At 40.1% G+C, this 19,114-nt stretch overlaps 1 protein-coding gene across 4 annotated transcripts in view; it reads left to right on the top strand.

Moving 5' to 3' along the window:
• LOC125461811 (C-terminal-binding protein 2) overlaps positions 1 to 19,114 on the top strand; it is a 296,288-nt gene that overhangs the window by 106,784 nt on the left and 170,390 nt on the right. For all 4 annotated transcript variants that reach the window (XM_048551038.2, XM_048551036.2, XM_048551039.2 and 1 more), the window contains exon 2: positions 17,101 to 17,269. In XM_048551038.2, coding sequence (XP_048406995.1) covers positions 17,212 to 17,269 — 58 coding nt within the window. In that variant the 5' untranslated portion in view covers positions 17,101 to 17,211. The remainder of the gene's footprint in view (positions 1 to 17,100; positions 17,270 to 19,114) is intronic.

Genomic DNA, 19,114 nt, shown 5'->3' with positions numbered 1-19,114 from the left:
GTGTTAGTGAAAATGAAGAAGCATAAATATTCCTGTTTAAGTTGTATTTGCTTTGTGTCTATTGCAGCAATAAAAACGGCTTGCACGTTGGCTGGAGTAAATGTATTGAGATGCACCAGAAACCTCAAAGCCACTAATTTCTGAAGAAGGGTCTCGACCTGAAACGTCAGCTTTCCTGCTCCTCTGATGCTGCTTGGCCTGCTGTGTTTATCCAGCTATACACCATGTTACCATTAATTTCCTCCTTTTTTTCAAGAATTTGTTGTAGTATTCTTCCATCACAAGTACTCTATAAGGAATATCAGGAAATTGATTAAGTACAGATGCTAATATGAGATATTCTTTGCAAAACTGGTCAGGTACAACTCGCTACCTTATCAGTGCAGTATGGGAAAATGCTTTCGACATCTTACATTTTTACCCCAAAATTCTGTATCTTGTATCCATGGAGGAGATATGTTTTAAATTTGTAGTATGTCATGTAATATTAGTTCCTCTTTTTTTACTTCATTCCTCCTAAAATGTTTCAATCACAGATACAGTTGTTCAATTGACTAATAATACTTAGTCACCAAGGCATCAATTACATATGCTGAATGTAAAGAAAATTGTTTGTGGTGCTGCACTTTATACATTATCATGGGTCTTGCTGCTCGACTATCACAAATTGCTTGCCTTTTTTAAATACATAATTAATCTGTTTCTGCATTTACAGTGTTATTTCATTGAAGAGTTCTGTTTGTAGAAATCTCCTTTGAGAATAATTAGGAGCCAATGCCCACTTATTCAAAAAAATGTTTTCTGTTAAACTATTAGATATTTGTGTTTATTTGCAAGTGAGCAGAATTTTGTAGGGGCCTGAATACCACGGGCTATGGTGAGGAAATGTGGCAGAATTACGCAGGAATTCCAGCAAGGGCTGGCTCACGATTGGGTGTCAAGCCAATATTCCCACTAGGCAGTACTATGTCCCCTCTGAAGGGTGATTATTATTTGGTAATGACCTTTCATTAACTGCAGATTTTGCCTCAATAACATGCTGTCTCCGGTCCTACCACTCACTGTGAGCAAACTAGACACTGAGAATTCTCAACATGAAAGTCAGAGTGGGTACCTAGTGACTTCAGCTCATCACTTGCTCTGGGCCAAATCTTTATTGGACATCAGGAATGCCAGGGTGCACACTGTGGACCGTGGACACATGCGCCCTGCATTTGTAAACATTGGCAGCTGACATGTGCCAACCTCTCAAAACCCTCAAAGCTCATCACCGATCCCCTTGTAAGGCACTCCTTCACTTCAGTACCTCACCTTGGGGAACAATGGTAACTGTCACTGCAAGGGTGCAGCAAGGTCACATTGTGCTCAGAAACATGCACTCAACTCAGGGACTGAATCAGATGGCATCTCAAGGTGTTTCCTTGCTCTCTTAGCACTCATTCACTCTCAGCCCAGCTGGATTTTCAAAGCATCCCTGCCTGTCCTTACTGCACCCGGAACAGGAGAAACCGAAGGTCTCGTTGTATCTGATCTGGATCAGCTGATTTCACAGTGCATCGTCCATTCCAGTGCATCTCATAAATAGGTTAAGTGCCTACTGAAATGGCAATGGGGAAAACTGTAAGAGCCCTGGGCCACAATACTTAACCTAGACCAGCTTGCCAATTTCTTCAATTTTTAGACATGAAGAATAATTATTTGGATGAATTAGTGGTGTGCTACTAGCATCGAAGGGACATGTTCCAGCTTCAGTAACCATTTACTTGGCAAAACTAAGAATTCAGTGACCAGCTTACAGGAGCACAAATTGGACTGTGAATTTTATAAAGCATTCTGTTACAATGGGATCTTACTAGAGGAATATCCATCAAATTGTTCAGGAAGACATGAGGTCAGCATTCGACATTGATCTTCCCGTTTTACTCCTGTGAAATGGGTATGGCTACAATTTTAGCAGTACAACATCTTGTGCTCAATTTACATATAAAGTCAATTCAACTCTGACTTAGTAGCACCTTTGTTGAGAGATACATGAGGCAAGCAGAACACCCAATCTCTCCTGTCCCCAGCTAATGATTTTGCACCACTCCAGCATTATTTGACCAGCTGGAGATCTCAACTGACAGTCTGGCATTAGATCAGTCTTGGGTCCCCACATTCTTCATTCAGTAAGCAGTCATTGCTTTGCTTGATCGGAAGGCTGCTGTGGTAGAAGTTGGTTGTTGTGGCCAATTGAGCCACTTCTGCAGATGTTAAATGAAAGTGGAGGCTGTTCTGAATATTTTAATACTTTTACATTTAGAACCAAACCCCCCTACCCTTTCCGGAATCTCTGCATTTCCTGTGTCTAACCCAACTAACTTCCACATCCCTGGACTCTGCGGGCAATTTAGCATGGCCAATCCAGCTAACCTGTACATCATTGGACCGTGGGGGGATACCAGAGCAGCTGGTAGAAACCCATGCAGACTCAGGGAGAACATGCAAACTCCACACAATCGCCGAGGGTGGAATCAAACTCTGGTCCCTGGCACTGTGATGCAGCAGTGCTAACCACTGAGTTACTTGCCTACTTATTGGTATCAGGGTGGGCAAGCCATTCCTGAGTCTTGCCCACACTGGACTTCAAGGAGGCATGGTCTTTACCTGTCAATCTTCTGTCTAATTAAAGAACTTACCTGCAACCAAGCCTACATCAAGCAAGAATGTTAAACTCAGACCCTTGTCTATTCTTATCAACCATTTGTGTTTTAAAGCCAGAGACTTACGGGAATAGTGTTTAGAGAGAAGCCGTCCCCCTCTATTTACCATTGCCGTACTAATGTAGAGAGTGTGATGCCAGTATGTGAGATAGAGGACAGCTTGTGAAAAAATTGAGTCTGCAGTGTCACTGCATCCTCAGAGTCCTCAACATTACATTTCAGCCTCGTCACTTCAACATGAAAATTACTGTAGCAGTATCCCCAGCAGACTTAGGAAGGCAGCACACCCGTCTTAAATGTGTTTTTGTTTCTGTTGTACATTTTATCTGTGTTTTGCAGCACATTACCTGACTCTTGTTAAATTATGAGTGAATGCGATTTGAGTAATACCAATGCTTTTCCGCTGAGTTATTAATTATACTGAAGGTCGTGAGGAGAATTTTCTCATTGCTTGCTTTGTATAATAACCAGCAAATTATTTCCAGTCCTATCTAAATTTCAAACCCCAGAAGCAAATACTTAGATATTTTCCGTAACAACATTTCACACTTAAAAGCCTTGTATTTGTTGTGTGTTTGAGATATACAGTACAGCATGTGTAAAATTGTTCCTCCAGGCTGTACTTGAGATTTGTGGTTTACAATTATCATTGAGCTTATGCTGAATCAAATTTGCAAAGTCTTCAAAGAAGATTTCAGTTAAATATGGGATAGAATAGAATAGGGAGATGATGATTTTATTCATTCTTTTAGCATAAGTACAGAGGGTGCAGCATGAGGTGTGATTTCCTCTGTTCATTGTGATCCCCTATGGGACTTCCTTAGAAATTGTGCATACGTTTGTGTAAATGCATGCATTCCATAAGGTGAAGGATGATGGAAGAGGCACTTTTCCATTCAGTGACAATATCAAAGTGAGGAAGAGATTTGGTGTCTTTGTGAATAATGAGCCTACACCTCTTGGTATGGCAGACACAGTTTTCCATCTTGTAAAAGTTTTTTTTGATCCGTTCCGTGGAAGTGAAGTGATGCTACATCATCCCACCCTGAATGATGCCAATAGTATGATATAACATTGTTAGCTTAAATAATTTCTGCAGTTGGATGTTATGAATATTATGGCATGTTAAACAGGTACTAAGTGAAATGTCCTAATTGCATGGAAAATCTTAATTTAACCTAATATTATTATTTAAAATCTGAAATAAACATTTTTGATCAAATTACTGATCATTAGAACAATGTACTCCTTTAGCTCTGTCTTTTTAATGTTAGATCAGTTTATTTTTACTGCAAATCTATTTCTGACAACATTATCTGAATTTGTTTATATGCAGCATCATTTAATTGCTTTTCAATCCATTTTGCATCCACTTTTTATTTCCGGAGTTTATCTTGCTGAGTTCCATGTAGTGAACTACAGTTTAAAGTAGGCTGATTAAACGTTATTGTAGCTGTTGCCTGGAGTATCACTTGTGATGTGAATGGACATGCAGCTCTCTTCACAATTGTCTGCAAATGAATCTTGTAAACTGGAACAAGATTTACAGTAGTAGTCTCCGGGGCAGAATGTCATTGAAAAGGTTCCTAAATATTCAGATTGAGGACATTTGCCCTCGAATGTGTGATTATTTATCTTGAAATGAATAAATGTGCTTTTCCTTCACATTCTTAACATGTTAACTAAATCCAGACTTGGCTTTAAATCTTAACCATGCAACATTAAACTCCACTCATCAACGTAGTCTATGTTGATCCCTAGTCCACGGTAAACTAACCAGCTTCAACCAGAGGGGCCTCTTAATTAGTTTCCATGTCCCTGAGCTAAGGAGTTAAAAATGGCTAGGGTTTCAGCATCTGACTGTTTGTTCTGTTGGAAATATGTTTGTCAGTTTGGATCCCGGTCTGACACCCTTCCCAAAAGAACTATCTTTCTTTCAACATTTAACGTTCTGTCATATACTGGTATTTGTTTATCTCCTTCATAACAGCTATCTAATTCTACCTTAAATTCCTCATATGGTTTTCTTATAAATTTCAGAAGGCTTTTTTATAATCTCTTGCTCCATTTACAAGTTCTCATAAAATGGCAAAAAGGGTTGAGTTTAGCAAAGCGATGCAGAATGTTATGTTGAACACAACTGGCCTTTTTCCAATATACCCAGAAGAAAAATTGCATCGATTAATTTGTTAGATTTCATGCAGTCATTGTCCTACATTATTTTGTATGGAGAAAAATATAACATTGTCGAAGGGCCAACTCCGTAATGATTTTCCTTTTGAAAGCTACATAGGCCTAATTTTATAGCAATTGAGTTACAGAAGAGTGGATGAATATAACAAATAGGTGTTGGAGTTGTCAGCAGGGGTCTGGCATTTTTCTGTACCTCCCGTAGAGCTGCATGAAAATTACAACATTTCTGCAGGGTGGAGGGAGGTAGGGATGGAACTGGGGAATTTAATAACTTCTGATGCTGTTTCTTTTGAGCTCTAACGGTATCTTAAATTTGAAAGAATGGAGAAACCAAGCATGCTCAAAATGCTTCAATAAAAAGTGGACCAGTGGAGGTGCTCAACAGGTTAATCAGTATCTGAATAGAAAAGGTTAATGTTTCAGAATTGGGTGTATTTAGCACATTGCTATAAATGTATGGTAGGAAAGGCCACACTCTTGGCAATGAATTTTATTCTTTTAACAATACTTATTTTGTGGGATAGTCTGTATCCATCTAGTCAAATTTTTCCAACCAACAACTCCGTCGGTAATGGATTTGTTTCCTGCCACCAATAGTTCATCCAGTCTTTTGTATTGACCTAGTTTTAATTCAGATTATTGGACAGTGGCATCCATGAGTCACATGTTTGTTTGTAGACTGTTATATCTATGCCTTGTTCTTGGCAGCAGTAACATTGGTACAGTTCGTTTTTTAATTGACCTGCTAAGTATCATTGTTGTAGTTTATCAGAAGTAATACTTCACATGAGTGGCTAGCCCATCTATAACAAATATTCCAACATCATATCTGAACACATGTTGGTATAAGAGCTGCTGACTGTTGTATTGATCTGTGTTTTTGACAATTCAACTCATATACAATTCTTAAAGATGTGCCTTCTCTTGACTGAAGTCTTGGTAGATATGCTGGTTTTGAATGTGATTCTTCAGAAGACAGTTATTAGGAGTCATCTGCTTGTCCTTTGAAAGTAAAAGAACAAGGTTGAGCTGGTGAAGATGCGAACTGCTGGTCAGTTAGATGAAATTAAGTTGTCATCCTGATGGTGCATTGGTTTTAATATCCATCTGATTTGCAAAATGTGTTTTGGCAAGTTTTCAGGCAGACCCGGAGGACTGGCATTGTGTCAACAGCAAAGGATTTATTGAGCTGATAAAACTGAATTGAATGGACCAGCTAATGAATATAAAAGAAAATGCAACTGGCTAATGCAAGCATATTGCAGGGATACAGTTCCAGCTAAGTAGATTACAAGCTTGTTGCATTGGCTGGAATGAGAATTTGGTTGTTAGATAGTTTCAAAACTGTTATTGAAGTTTGTTAAATCAAGTCGCCCTGAACAGGAAACCATAATAGTTCTAACTAAGGAATATAAGGTATTGTTCTAGTGTCTGGTAAGAAAGTTATTGTAATAACATGAGAAATTAATTGGGTTAGGCCCAACAAATAGCCAAAAAAATTTATGGAAATGGTCTGAAATGAGCAATTGTTCACAAGCTTCAGTGTATTTATGCTGGCAACTGTAGAACCCTCTTTTGATGTAGGAAAAGTGCATTGTCATCACAAGTATTTAGATAGAAATTAGTAGCCAGATGTTCTTTCATGTGGAGGCCATTTAGGGGTATTGAAAATAGCCTGTGTCTGGTGTGATTGCCCCATTATTTAGTTTTATGTTGGTGCCAATGGGCTGTCCTGTATAGCTGGTTCCTGAAATATTGGTCGCCCCAGCCCGTAGCAGTTCAACTATAAACCAGTCGCGTTTGCGAAAAGCAACATCCAGCAAGACTCATTAAACGTAAATACCATTTTGGTCACTTTTTGGATGCAGACTCAAACGTGCCACTTTTATTTGCACAATTTTCCAACTTGTTGGTGAGGCTTTCCAGAGCAGTGTAATGCCTTCACAGTCAAAATCTCTCCCCGCCTCGGGAACTTTTAGTTCGGAGTGTGTCAGAAAGCTCCACAAATTGGATTCGACTCCTACAGCAGGCGTATGCTGAGGTTATCCTATGTCTTCGATTGTGAAAGTCATTTCTAAATTTTAATAACTGGACTTCTCTCAGGTTCTGAGTTTCAGATGTAGAAGCAAAGTCGACATTGCACAGTGGAAAATTGATCTTACAGGACACTGGAATGAAACTTCCATGTTTTACTCACTTTTTTCCTTCCATCTCTCTCATGTAAAACCTTTTTCAAGAGTAATAGATTTTTAATGTAAATTTTTGTTAATCTCTGCGTCTCTATAATCAAGGTATTCTGTGGAAAGCAACAGATAAGTTAATTTTGATAATGTAAGTGGAGTTCCCCTTCAATATTTTTGATTTTACATTTGGTAGTATTGTCTAATTGAATTGTTATGTTTGCAGGGACTCCTTTTTAAGAAACCTGTCAGTCATATTCCTGCCTAAATATCATACAACAAAAATAAATAGCTATAACAGGAATATAAAACGTTACTCTTAAAGGCAGTGAAGGAACAAAAGACTTCTTGGGTCAAATGAAGTACGAATTGTTTGACATGCTTAGGGGTATTGAAAATAGCCTGTGTCTGGTGTGATTGCCCCATTATTTAGTTTTATGTTGGTGCCAATGGGCTGTCCTGTATAGCTGGTTCCTGAAATATTGGTCGCCCCAGCCCGTAGCAGTTCAACTATAAACCAGTCGCGTTTGCGAAAAGCAACATCCAGCATAAGTCTTCAAATTCATTAAGAAACCCATTGAGAAGCATGTACAGCACCAGCAAGACATTTCCATTCTACTGTCCTTTCCATCTTGAAACCAGTGAATTAGGACTAAAATTTCACTGCCCTAGATAGTGCCCGAATTCATTAAACTCTTTACCACTTACTTCTGAAGAAGGATCCAGGCCCAAAATGTCAGGCTTCCTGCTCCTGTGATGCTGCTTGGCCTGCTGTGTTCATCCAGCTCTACACCTTGTTACCACTTAAGAACTCTGGCTACTGTCAAAGAGCTGGGAAAAGGAGAAACAGAGAGCGAGAGATGGTTAGAAGGAGAGTTTCATCTGGATTGACTTTGAACCCAGGAACCCATGTTGAAAGTTCACTGCTCTGTTTCACATACGTCAACCAGCCTGTCCATAGAATAGAGTTGCTGTGCACAAAAACTGAGCTGTTACAGAGTCATTTAAAACATGCAAACACATTTTCTTTTAAAGGACATCTTGGAATGACACTAAAAGCTAGATTATAGGCTCCAATAAAATACTGAGAGTTGGCTAAGTACAGCATTTATGAGATCTCTATTTATAAGATTATATGAAGTATCATTAAAGAGAGTATTGAACATGACCTACTGAGAAAACACCCACTGTATAATGGGGATATGAGAATTATTATGTAATTACCAGGTCTGAAGATTATTATCTTGTGCCTAAAATAAAACATTCAAACTCAAATGACTCTTCTCTCTTGAAGTACTAATTATTCTTTTTATCTAAAAGTACATGCAAATGTTCTGGTTCTGCGATTCTGAAAGCTTTTGTCTTTACTGGTTAGATTTTATGTCTTATCATTGTGTCATGTGCTGAATGGAGGGGACCTTTCAATTAGTGATAAGAATGATGAAGAACTCTAGCCCTTGTAGTGAATGAACACAACGAAATTGAACTTCCAGTACAATTTATCACTTTATCACTTGTAAACCTGCAATGAGTTCTCCAGTAAGTCCAGCACCGCTAATAGGTGTTGTGTAGGAAATCTCAGAAGTCAGAGTATTAATGAGATCAATGTAGAAGGCATTTATTTTGGCATTGATGTTATTTTTGCACCATGCAGATTGATTTGAAAGCATAGAGCTTTATTTTACAACTCTGCTCATAGCTGACTTAATTTCTTTTTCTCTTTTCCCGCTGAGAGAAATGGTTTGGGGTGGCATTGTGGCTCAATGATTAGTACTGCTGCCTCACAGCGCCGGGGACCCAGGTTTGATTTCACCCTCCGGTGACTGTCTGTGTGGAGTTTGCACATTCTACTCATGCCTGCATGAGTTTCCTCTAGGTGCTCCAGTTTCCACCCACAGACCAAAGATTTCCAGGTTTGGTGGATTGGCCATAGTGCCCAGGAATATGTAGGTTAGGTGCATTAGCCCTGGAAAATGTGGGGTTGCAGGGATAAAGTGGGTCTGGGTGGGATGTTCATCAGAAGGACACTGTGGATTTGTTGGGCCAAATGGCCTGTTTTCATATTGTACTGGTACTACAGCTACACGCTTTGTATTTTGTAACACGCTTGTGTATTTTGCACAGAATTCCAATGAGCTTATGTTGTACGGAGAACATCTACATCTTATCAGGGCTGCGATAATATTGAACTCTTACCCGCAGAGAACAATGTTGCAATAGGACCTTAAATGTCTGAGTTTACTGTGAATACTTTGCAACCTCGCTCAAGTCAAAATTGATAGTTGATAAGACTCTGTGACCGATCTAAATTTGGCATGTTCAGGAACCACTGATCAAGGGTGAAAGTAGGAAGGTGGGCTGGCTGTTCAGCAAAGCCCACCATGGCAGCAGACCCCAAGGGATTGCTATGTGGTTTTGGCCAGTGAAATGGTGATTACTCCAGCAGTGTGAAGAACCAAGCTAATTATTGTTTCATTATGTAAGATGAAGCTATTTGAATCCAGCTTGAATTATGCATTTTACAATCCAATTACATTCTGTCATGAAGCAAGAATTCACTGCACTGCAGGATGTCATTGAGCATCAGTAGCATCTGCAGGGATGACCTCAGTGAAATGGAACTGGAATAGCCATCATGAAAGCTTGCAGTGATGAAGCAGTGATGCTGAAATGCACTGTGGAAGTTAATGCAAACATTGATTCTGAATGCTTGGAAATACGTTCAGTAAAGCCACCAATGAGCAATTCTGAGACTTAAGAGAGCAATAGTTCAGTGACTGTCTTTTGAGTGCAGCCTCCTGTACTGGCAAATGTGCAAAGCTCAGGAATCATAATGCCCGTTCAGCAGAACAGGGAAATAAATGACTGTAGAAATAACTAAACAATTACAGGCTACAACTGGCCTTCTCTGTATGCATGTCTGACAACATTTTGTTCAGGACATCGGAGTTGCACCACTCACAGAAGATCCCAAGAATTGTCCACACTTGAACAATGTTCACTGTCCTCTTTTTTTTTTCTAATTTGCTATCACTTGGTACAGTGGTGGGGCTAAGTTTTTGTCTTTCGTGGATTAGAATATTGTTTTTATTCATTCACGGGGCATAAAAATGGCTGGCTGGGCCAACATTTATTGCTCATCCCTAGTTGCTCTTTAGACAGTGACAGTGTGGTGTTTTCTTGAACTGCTGGGACCCATGTGTAGTAGATAGACCCTCAATTCCCTTAGAGAGTGCATTCCAGGATTTTGATCAGCAATGCTGAAGGAATGGCAACATATTTATAAGTCAGGATGATGAATGGCTTGGAGTGGTACTAACCCTCACCCTAATCATGTTCCCTTATATCTGCTGCCCTTGTCCTTCCAGATTGTAGTGAGTTTGGAAGAGAAATTTCTGCTGTGCATCTTGTAGATGTTACACATGGTTTCTACTGAGTGGTAGAGAGGCTGATCGTTTGTGGATGAGGTGCCAATCAAGCAGTCTGCTTTGGCCTGGTTGGTGACTAGCTTCTTGAATGTTGTTGGAATGGCATCCATTCTAGATAAGTCATGCTTCTGACTTGAGTGTAGAATGGCTCCTTTTTAAATCACATGGAAAAATAAATCAAAATTACTTCATTTGATATTTCTCAAGTTATGGATAATTTTTTAAAATCCTCATTTTTCTTAATTAGGTTTTACCTTATCTTTCCCAAAGCTTGAGGTCAATGAATCTTGTGTGTAATACATACAACTCCAGATTGAGCAGAGATGGTTTGCTTTGTGGACCAGGTGTCCTGAGCCTCAATAGTTGTAGAGGACTTGTACCCCTTTGGTACCCTCTTGGATAATTGAGACATGTGCATACATAACAGTAAGAGTGATGATCCCATTAGTTTAGTTTAGGGTTTTGCTTTAGTTCAACACCATCTTGCACGCACCATTTTGTGTGTATTGGTGGGGACATAGTGCACATATTGTCATTACTAATGCATACTGAGAACCCTTTGTTGCAAGGCAATCCGCTAATAATAATGTGGAAGGCATTTTTCTATTCCCCTATGCTATCAGCAACAATCTAAAAGACCTCTGCTATGAACAAAGTTTTTATGGATCCTTGCTGACTCAACGAGCGGGCACATTTGAACATTCCAGTGTGGCGTTAATGCACTATGCATACCACTTGTATATCTGTTATGACAATTATTGAGTGGCTCAGTATTGTTATTACAAGTTGCAGAAAACCAGACCATAAAATAAACAGTGAATATAATTGTGTGCACTTGCAATCCTACAAGAAAGAGGGAAGGAATAGCTGACAGAACTGAAGGAATGGCATGCTAAGTGTCTGTGTATTGGAAGAAAACATGTTTGCTAATTATTTGGATTGGGAGGAAAGAATAAGAATGATGATTCATTGATATAACAGAGGAGAAATATTTTGATCTTAAACCATAGCAGTTTTTATTACAGCATCCTTAAGGGGCTTTGGTTTGGTTTTGTTAAAGTCAGCAATAAATTGTTTCATGTACTTCATTGTTTAACTATTTCCACAGTAAAATCTTGCAAGCTATTGCAAAACTTGACGTTCTTAATAAATGTGCCAAGAGTATGGAGAAAATTGAGATACTTCAGTTGAAACTATTGAAATGTGTGAACTGAAGCAGAAAGCAACAGATCCTAAAGTTTGAAACACATTGAATTTGTAACAGGCTGACAGAGGAGACATTAGCATTTTGACCTGTAATAATGAAGTCACAGCAAAATACTTGCCTACTTGTTTTTTGACTTTGATTTGGGAACCTGTTGTCCAGAAACCAGCTCCTCGCCTTTATAACTTATAGTAGTCCTACAAATTAAAATACTAAATCAACAGGAGAATAAAACACTGATTTTAGCAGGAGGAATAGTATGAGCAACCCTAACACAACTTGAATTAATTGAACTACATACAATCTGCAGTTTCATTTTAGTTTGAATTATCTGATAATTTACTGCACAAAATCCCTTATTTCCTCCTTGAGTCATTTGGCTGAATTCAAAACAACAGGTAGTTTGTACTTTGTACTTTAAGTTTCTTATTACACTAATCAGGAATAAACTGAAGTCTACCTTTTATCCCTTGTTCCTAGATGGGATTTAAATGGAGTTTTTAGAACAAAAGGGCTAGGATAATTTGCAACACATAATGCCACTCCATTCTTTCTGTGGCTAGTTTAAAATCTGGCTGCGTGGCAAAATTTAATGTGGAATATCATTTCAAAATGTACTGACTTCATTCTGAGAAACTGCTGCAAGGAAGCTAGGTTCTATGCATTTCTCTACTTCAAATTTTTAAAATTCGGCATTAAAAAAGCACAGCAGTTAAAGAATTTTGCTGTTCTCTTCTGGAGGCACTTGAACAGGATAATCTCCTTACTTGTTCCAGTAGATAAGTGGAAACCCTTCAATTGTTAAAATATACTTCAAATCCCTTGTCACTATTTACGTTCTGAATTATCTTGTAGCCTGTCTGCTGGAGCATGATAATGAATACTTTGTTATATAGTTTTTAATTACTAGTGAAACTATTCTAGCCCAAGTTCTGTGCCATGATTATGTCCTCTATCTCCTTGGCTGTTTGTACACTTTTTAGTATTCTGGACTAGCACATTAACAATCCTTCAAATATCTTGCATGTTAAGATATACTTTCTTTGGCAGTGTTGCTAACCTGACAGTTCATATACTTAGAGGATTGTAATTGCTACATTAATTCAATCAGTTGTAATAGCAGACTGGTTGTGGCGGAGTAAATTTGGTTGTCTGGTGAAGTAATTTATTGAAACAGAGAAGGTCGTGAGGCGATCTGACAAATGTATTCAAAACCGAAGCAGGTTTTGGCAAGGTAAGTAAGGGGAAAGCATTTCAGCTGTTTAGTGCACTGATTGTGTGATGTGTTGGAATAAGATCAGACAGGCTACTTGGCACTGAAATTGACAATGGCTCTGTACTTCCATACGAACAGAGGCTAGGATATTAGGGGAAGTAACACATCTCTTGATCCCCTTTATAAGGCTCAAGTCCGGAGTGCGATGGAGTATTGCACACATGAGTACAGCTCCAAAAATGCTCAAAGCTACATATCGTCCAGGATAAAGTAATCTGCTTGATTGGCACCCCGTCCACCAACTTCCATTCCCTTCACCACCAACATAAAGAGGCAACAGTGTGCTCCATTTCCTAGCTATACTGCAGCTACTCACTAAGGCTGCTTTTGATTGCACTTTCAAAAGCCATGACCTTGACCAGCTGGAAGGACAAGTACAGGAGGCACAGGAAACGTCACCACGTACCTATCCGCTTTGAGCCAAACGTCATCCTGACTAAGAACTGTTTTGCAGTGACTTCATTATTACAGGTCAAAATCCTGGGAACTCCCTAACAGAATTGTGGATATACTGTGGATCACAGTAGAGTTTAATATTTTAGGTAGTTCAAGAAGGTACTTCATCAGGACCTTCTCTGGAGCAATTAGGTATAGGCACAGCTAACAAAATAGTAGCTCTCCCATCTTGTGCATAAATTTAAGGTTGTCACTAAAATAGGCAAAGTCGAAAAGAATTTCTTTCACACAGGAAACCAGAAAAAGAAATCTTCTACAAGTAACGGTGTTGTGAGAGGAATTCATATTGTTTATCAAATTCCTTTAAGAGCAATTTGGAAAGCTAAAAGGCCTGGTGTATGAGGTGGAGAACACTTTTGAGATTTAGCAAAGGCAAAATGGACTACATGGCCCAGTTTTACAGTGTGAAACTCTTTATACCTTTTAAATCGCCAATGAAAGGCAATGCTGATTTAATTTTAAAAATTTATTCATCAAATTATTTAAATCTGGTAGCTTTTCTCTCTAAGCCAGTATAGGATATTCTGAACATTGCATGTGCATTATCATTTTTAATACTGTAGCACCATATTCCCCAGTCCATAACACAATGTACTTCGACCTGAGGTTAGAAGTTTATTATTCTAATGTAGCAGTAACAGCTTTTTACCGGGAATTGTCCCTTTTTGTCCTGGTTGCCTTAACTAAAAGAAGATATGAAACAATATGTTAGTTATGTACTGCATTGTCTCTTAGACAGCTCCAGTGGCTTGGTATGGTGGTAATTTTGAATATTGTGAATTGTAGTGTTTGCCATAAACTCAACATCTTTCCCTTTGTTTTTCTTTTGAAGTTTGTTCCTTTTGCTGTTGGAACATTTTCAAATAATAGCAATAAGTTGATCTGTGCAAATTTTGAATTGGGTGGATTTCTTGCAATTATTTAGGCTGTTCTGTGTGTGTTTGTTCTCCTCCTAAACAGAGTGAATTTGGAGTTTTTCTAAAATGTCAGTGTAAACACTTGAGGTTAGGAGAAGAAAAAAGATGTGTAAGAATAAATACTTGTGGATGATCATTCAAATTCCAGCTCTGATTTAAATGATAATAAAATGTGAGGCTGGATGAACACAGCAGGCCAAGCAGCATCTCAGGAGCACAAAAGCTGACGTTTCGGGCCTAGACCCTTCATCAGAGAGGGGGATGGGGAGAGGGAACTGGAATAAATAGGGAGAGAGGGGGAGGCGGACCGAAGATGGAGAGTAAAGAAGATAGGTGTAGAGGGTGTAGGTGGGGAGGTAGGGAGGGGATAGGTCAGTCCAGGGAAGACGGACAGGTCAAGGAGGTGGGATGAGGTTAGTAGGTAGCTGGGGGTGCGGCTTGGGGTGGGAGGAAGGGGTGGGTGAGAGGAAGAACCGGTTAGGGAGGCAGAGACAGGTTGGACAGAGACAGGCAGAGACAAGTTCTTTAAGGACCGCAACTTTCCCCCCACGGTGATTGAGAACGCCCTTGACCGCGTCTCCCGCATCTCCCGCGACACATCCCTCACACCCCGCCCCCGCCACAACCGCCCCAAGAGGATCCCCCTCGTTCTCACACACCACCCTACCAACCTCCGGATACAACGCATTATCCTCCGACACTTCCGCCATTTACAATCCGACCCCACCACCCAAGACATTTTTCCATCCCCTCCCCTGTCTGCTTTCCGGAGAGACCACTCTCTCCGTGACTCCCTTGTTCGCTCCACACTGCCCTCCAACCCCACCACACCCGGCACCTTCCCCTGCAACCGCAGGAAATGCTACACTTGTCCCCACACCTCCTCCCTCACCCCCATCCCAGGCCCCAAGATGACATTCCACATTAAGCAGAGGTTCACCTGCACATCTGCCAATGTGGTATACTGCATCCACTGTACCCGGTGCGGCTTCCTCTACATTGGGGAAACCAAGCGGAGGCTTGGGGACCGCTTTGCAGAACACCTCCGCTCAGTTCGCAACAAACAACTGCACCTCCCAGTCGCAAACCATTTCCACTCCCCCTCCCATTCTCTAGATGACATGTCCATCATGGGCCTCCTGCAGTGCCACAATGATGCCACCCGAAGGTTGCAGGAACAGCAACTCATATTCCGCCTGGGAACCCTGCAGCCATATGGTATCAATGTGGACTTCACCAGTTTCAAAATCTCCCCTTCCCCCACTGCATCCCTAAACCAGCCCAGTTCATCCCCTCCCCCCACTGCACCACACAACCAGCCCAGCTCTTCCCCCCCACCCACTGCATCCCAAAACCAGTCCAACCTGTCTCTGCCTCCCTAACCGGTTCTTCCTCTCACCCACCCCTTCCTCCCACCCCAAGCCGCACCCCCAGCTACCTACTAACCTCATCCCACCTCCTTGACCTGTCCGTCTTCCCTGGACTGACCTATCCCCTCCCTACCTCCCCACCCACACCCTCTACACCTATCTTCTTTACTCTCCATCTTCGGTCCGCCTCCCCCTCTCTCCCTATTTATTCCAGTTCCCTCCCCCCATCCCCCTCTCTGATGAAGGGTCTAGGCCCGAAACGTCAGCTTTTGTGCTCCTGAGATGCTGCTTGGCCTGCTGTGTTCATCCAGCCTCACATTTTATTATCTTGGAATCTCCAGCATCTGCAGTTCCCATTATCTCTGATTTAAATGATCTTCTTTTCACTTAACCTCTCCCTTTACGAGATCAAAACCACAACTGTATCTATTTATTGTGGGTCACTTTGCGCTGAAGAATGTATTTAATCAACATATAAGCTTCATATTCTCTCAAGGAAAGGAGGTTGTTACTTGTATTATCCATCAGTCAAAGGATCCATTCTGTACTGTGATTAGTTTAAAGTTACATCATACAATTGTAATAGTAACAGGAGGATACTGTGATATGTTGTGGTATGTAGCATGGCTTAATTGAATCTGAGTCTGAGATCTACTCCTGGCAGTGCATTGCTTGAATAGTTTAATAAATGCATCACAAGGGAAGCATGCTTGGGATTACATATTTATCTTCAGCATTGCATCAAAATCAATGCCGGTTTAAACCCCTGACCTCCATTTTAGTATGGTGGCGGATGGGTTGAGAATACAGGTGGCAGCCTGGTTTCTTGGTCGTCTACTTTCAGTCATTACTTGCTTCTTCATGAAAACCTTGCAGAGTTTCATGGATAACTAATTATTGTAGTAGCAGCAAAAGTCACAAACTATCCAGAAGTTCCTGATCTTGATTTTGCCTGGTGCTCTAGCTCAGAACTATTGTCTTGGCTTTGTGTAAATGAGGTACAAGGCTCTGTTGCACACTCAATTGGTTAGTTAACCGTTGAATGACTAAACTGCTGCACATGGTCACTTTTCTGAGAAACATTTAATTACATAAGTAAAAGAGAACTACTCTGCTGTTTAGAATGTAAGCTTTTGTATTTAGGATGGTATTTACTAATATAGTATAAAAGTGAAAAGATTTTTCTTCATAGTTAAGCTTCATGTATATTTATAAATGTAATTTATACTTTGTGGATGTTGGGCTGTCCTCATGAAAACATGATGTGGTGCAGTGTTCTAAGTTTCTTAATTTTCACCACCTTAGTATAAATTTTAAATGTTCGTGAAGTTCCAGTTTCACGGACTATTCTCGTGTCTTCGTGTTTCATTTCAGGATTTGGATTAGAGTTATGCACATGAGCTCCCGTGGATTCACCTGAATTGTGAACACTTCAAACCCTCATCGCTTGTTATATTGGAAGGAATTCATTAAATAGCATCGCTGATGTCTCTGATGGACAAGCACAAAGTGAAGCGACAGCGATTGGATCGAATTTGTGAAGGTAAGCGGATTGTACAGTTGTTTGGTCTTTGGCAAAAATGGAAGTGATCATTGAAGAACCCCTCGATCAGTTTATCTGATCATGTGGCTACCAGCTTTTCTAAGTTATAGCTGGAAGAATAATTTATAATTAGACTTGATGCTATGTTGCATTTGCTTCATCTATAATACAAAGCCAAGCTGACTGAACGGTAGTGATTTTCTTTTACATCTGGGTCATAAAACCTTGTATCTAGATCTCTCACTTCAGCAACTAGGCTGATACTTCCGCCCAGCCCTGAGACAGTTCTGATTTATGGAAGTACTGTCTTGGGTTTGTGGAAGTACTGTCTTTTGAGTGAAAAATGAAATTAACTCTGTGTCTCTATTTAGACAAACATGAAAGATATCTGGCAGTATTTGCAGAGGTTCTCCTGATGTCCTGGCTAACACTCCCCTCTCAATCCCCTATTAATTTGTTAGCTTGCATTGCAAAAAATTGGATTATGAGTTCCCTACATCGCAATTAGTATTACAATGCAAAGTAATTGCCTATGCATTGCTTTGAGTCATTCCGAGGATATAAAAGGCCCAAATAAATTCAAGTCCTTTCAGTGTTGTAATGTAAATTACATGATGCTAGAACTCTATAAATGTAAGATAGCCACAGGAAGCCAATTTCTAGTTTGCATGGAGCTTTCTGATTCTAACATTGAAGATCCACAGCAACAAACTTGAAATAAAACAAACATATGGTAAACTGCAATAAAATTGTCACTTTCGAAAGGAAATGTGATTTTACGTCTGAATTCTTGTATTACCTATAGGGTACAATAAGTTAGAGGTGCTTGTGAGGAGAAATACGCAGAGAAACTGGGTTGTAAAATGAGTGATATTGAATAGACTATCTATTATATGGACTCCTCAGTTTCCTTTCCAATCGAGTGGAAAGAAAAATGAGGTGGTGCCCAGAATGGTGGTGGGGCAGTAATGGATGGAATATATAACAGGACAGGTGAGTGGATATAGTTTGTTTTACACCCTTATAGCAGTTGAGACAATGTTTATTTCTTTTGCTGGTTCAGCAGTAATAATTAACACATTCCAATAGATCAGTGGGTGGAGCAGAAGGTAGAACTCACCATTTCTGGTAATGAATATACCATTAACAGGACCATCGATTTGGAGACTGCTGTCAAAATGTAATCTTAACAAGTATCAGCCTGATTCAGTCTAAATTCATGTTTAGCAGGATAAAAGTAGATTTCCTAACTTCAAAAAATAAATTTTGTAACAACATAAAATAGTCCATGAAATCCTCAAATCTGCTTAGCACATCATTTGGTTGTAATAATACGTTGGGTTCTAAAATGGTGGACTGAGAGTAGATTAGATTCCCTACAGTGTGGGAACAGGCCCTTCGGCCCAACAAGTCTACACCGCCCCTTGGAGCATCCCACCCAGTCCCATCCCCCTATAACCCACACACCCCTGAACACTACAGGCAATTTAGCATGGCCGATCCACCCAAGCTGCACGTCTTTGGACTGTGGGAGGAAACCGGAGCACCAGGAGGAAACCCATGCAGACATGGGGAGAATGTGCAAACTCCACACAGACGGTTGCCCAAGGCTGGAATTAAACCCAGGTCCCTGTTGCTGTGCGACTACAGTGCTAACCACTGAGCCACCGTACTGCCCAAAAGTAGCGTGGATGTTGAAGCTGCTCATGAGATTGCAGGCTTATTTCTAGATTTACTTTGATTTCTTACAGTTATTACATTTCAGTACTATGAGATTTTTATTTTGATTCATTTTAACTCTTTTATAGTCAAGCACAAAATCCACGTGATTTTTCTTTCAAACGT

Source organism: Stegostoma tigrinum, chromosome 20 (genome assembly GCF_030684315.1).
Source record: "Stegostoma tigrinum isolate sSteTig4 chromosome 20, sSteTig4.hap1, whole genome shotgun sequence".
Taxonomy (NCBI): domain Eukaryota; kingdom Metazoa; phylum Chordata; class Chondrichthyes; order Orectolobiformes; family Stegostomatidae; genus Stegostoma; species Stegostoma tigrinum.
The sequence above is the reverse complement of the archived record's forward strand: the minus strand, read 5'-3'. Positions and strand labels throughout refer to the sequence as shown.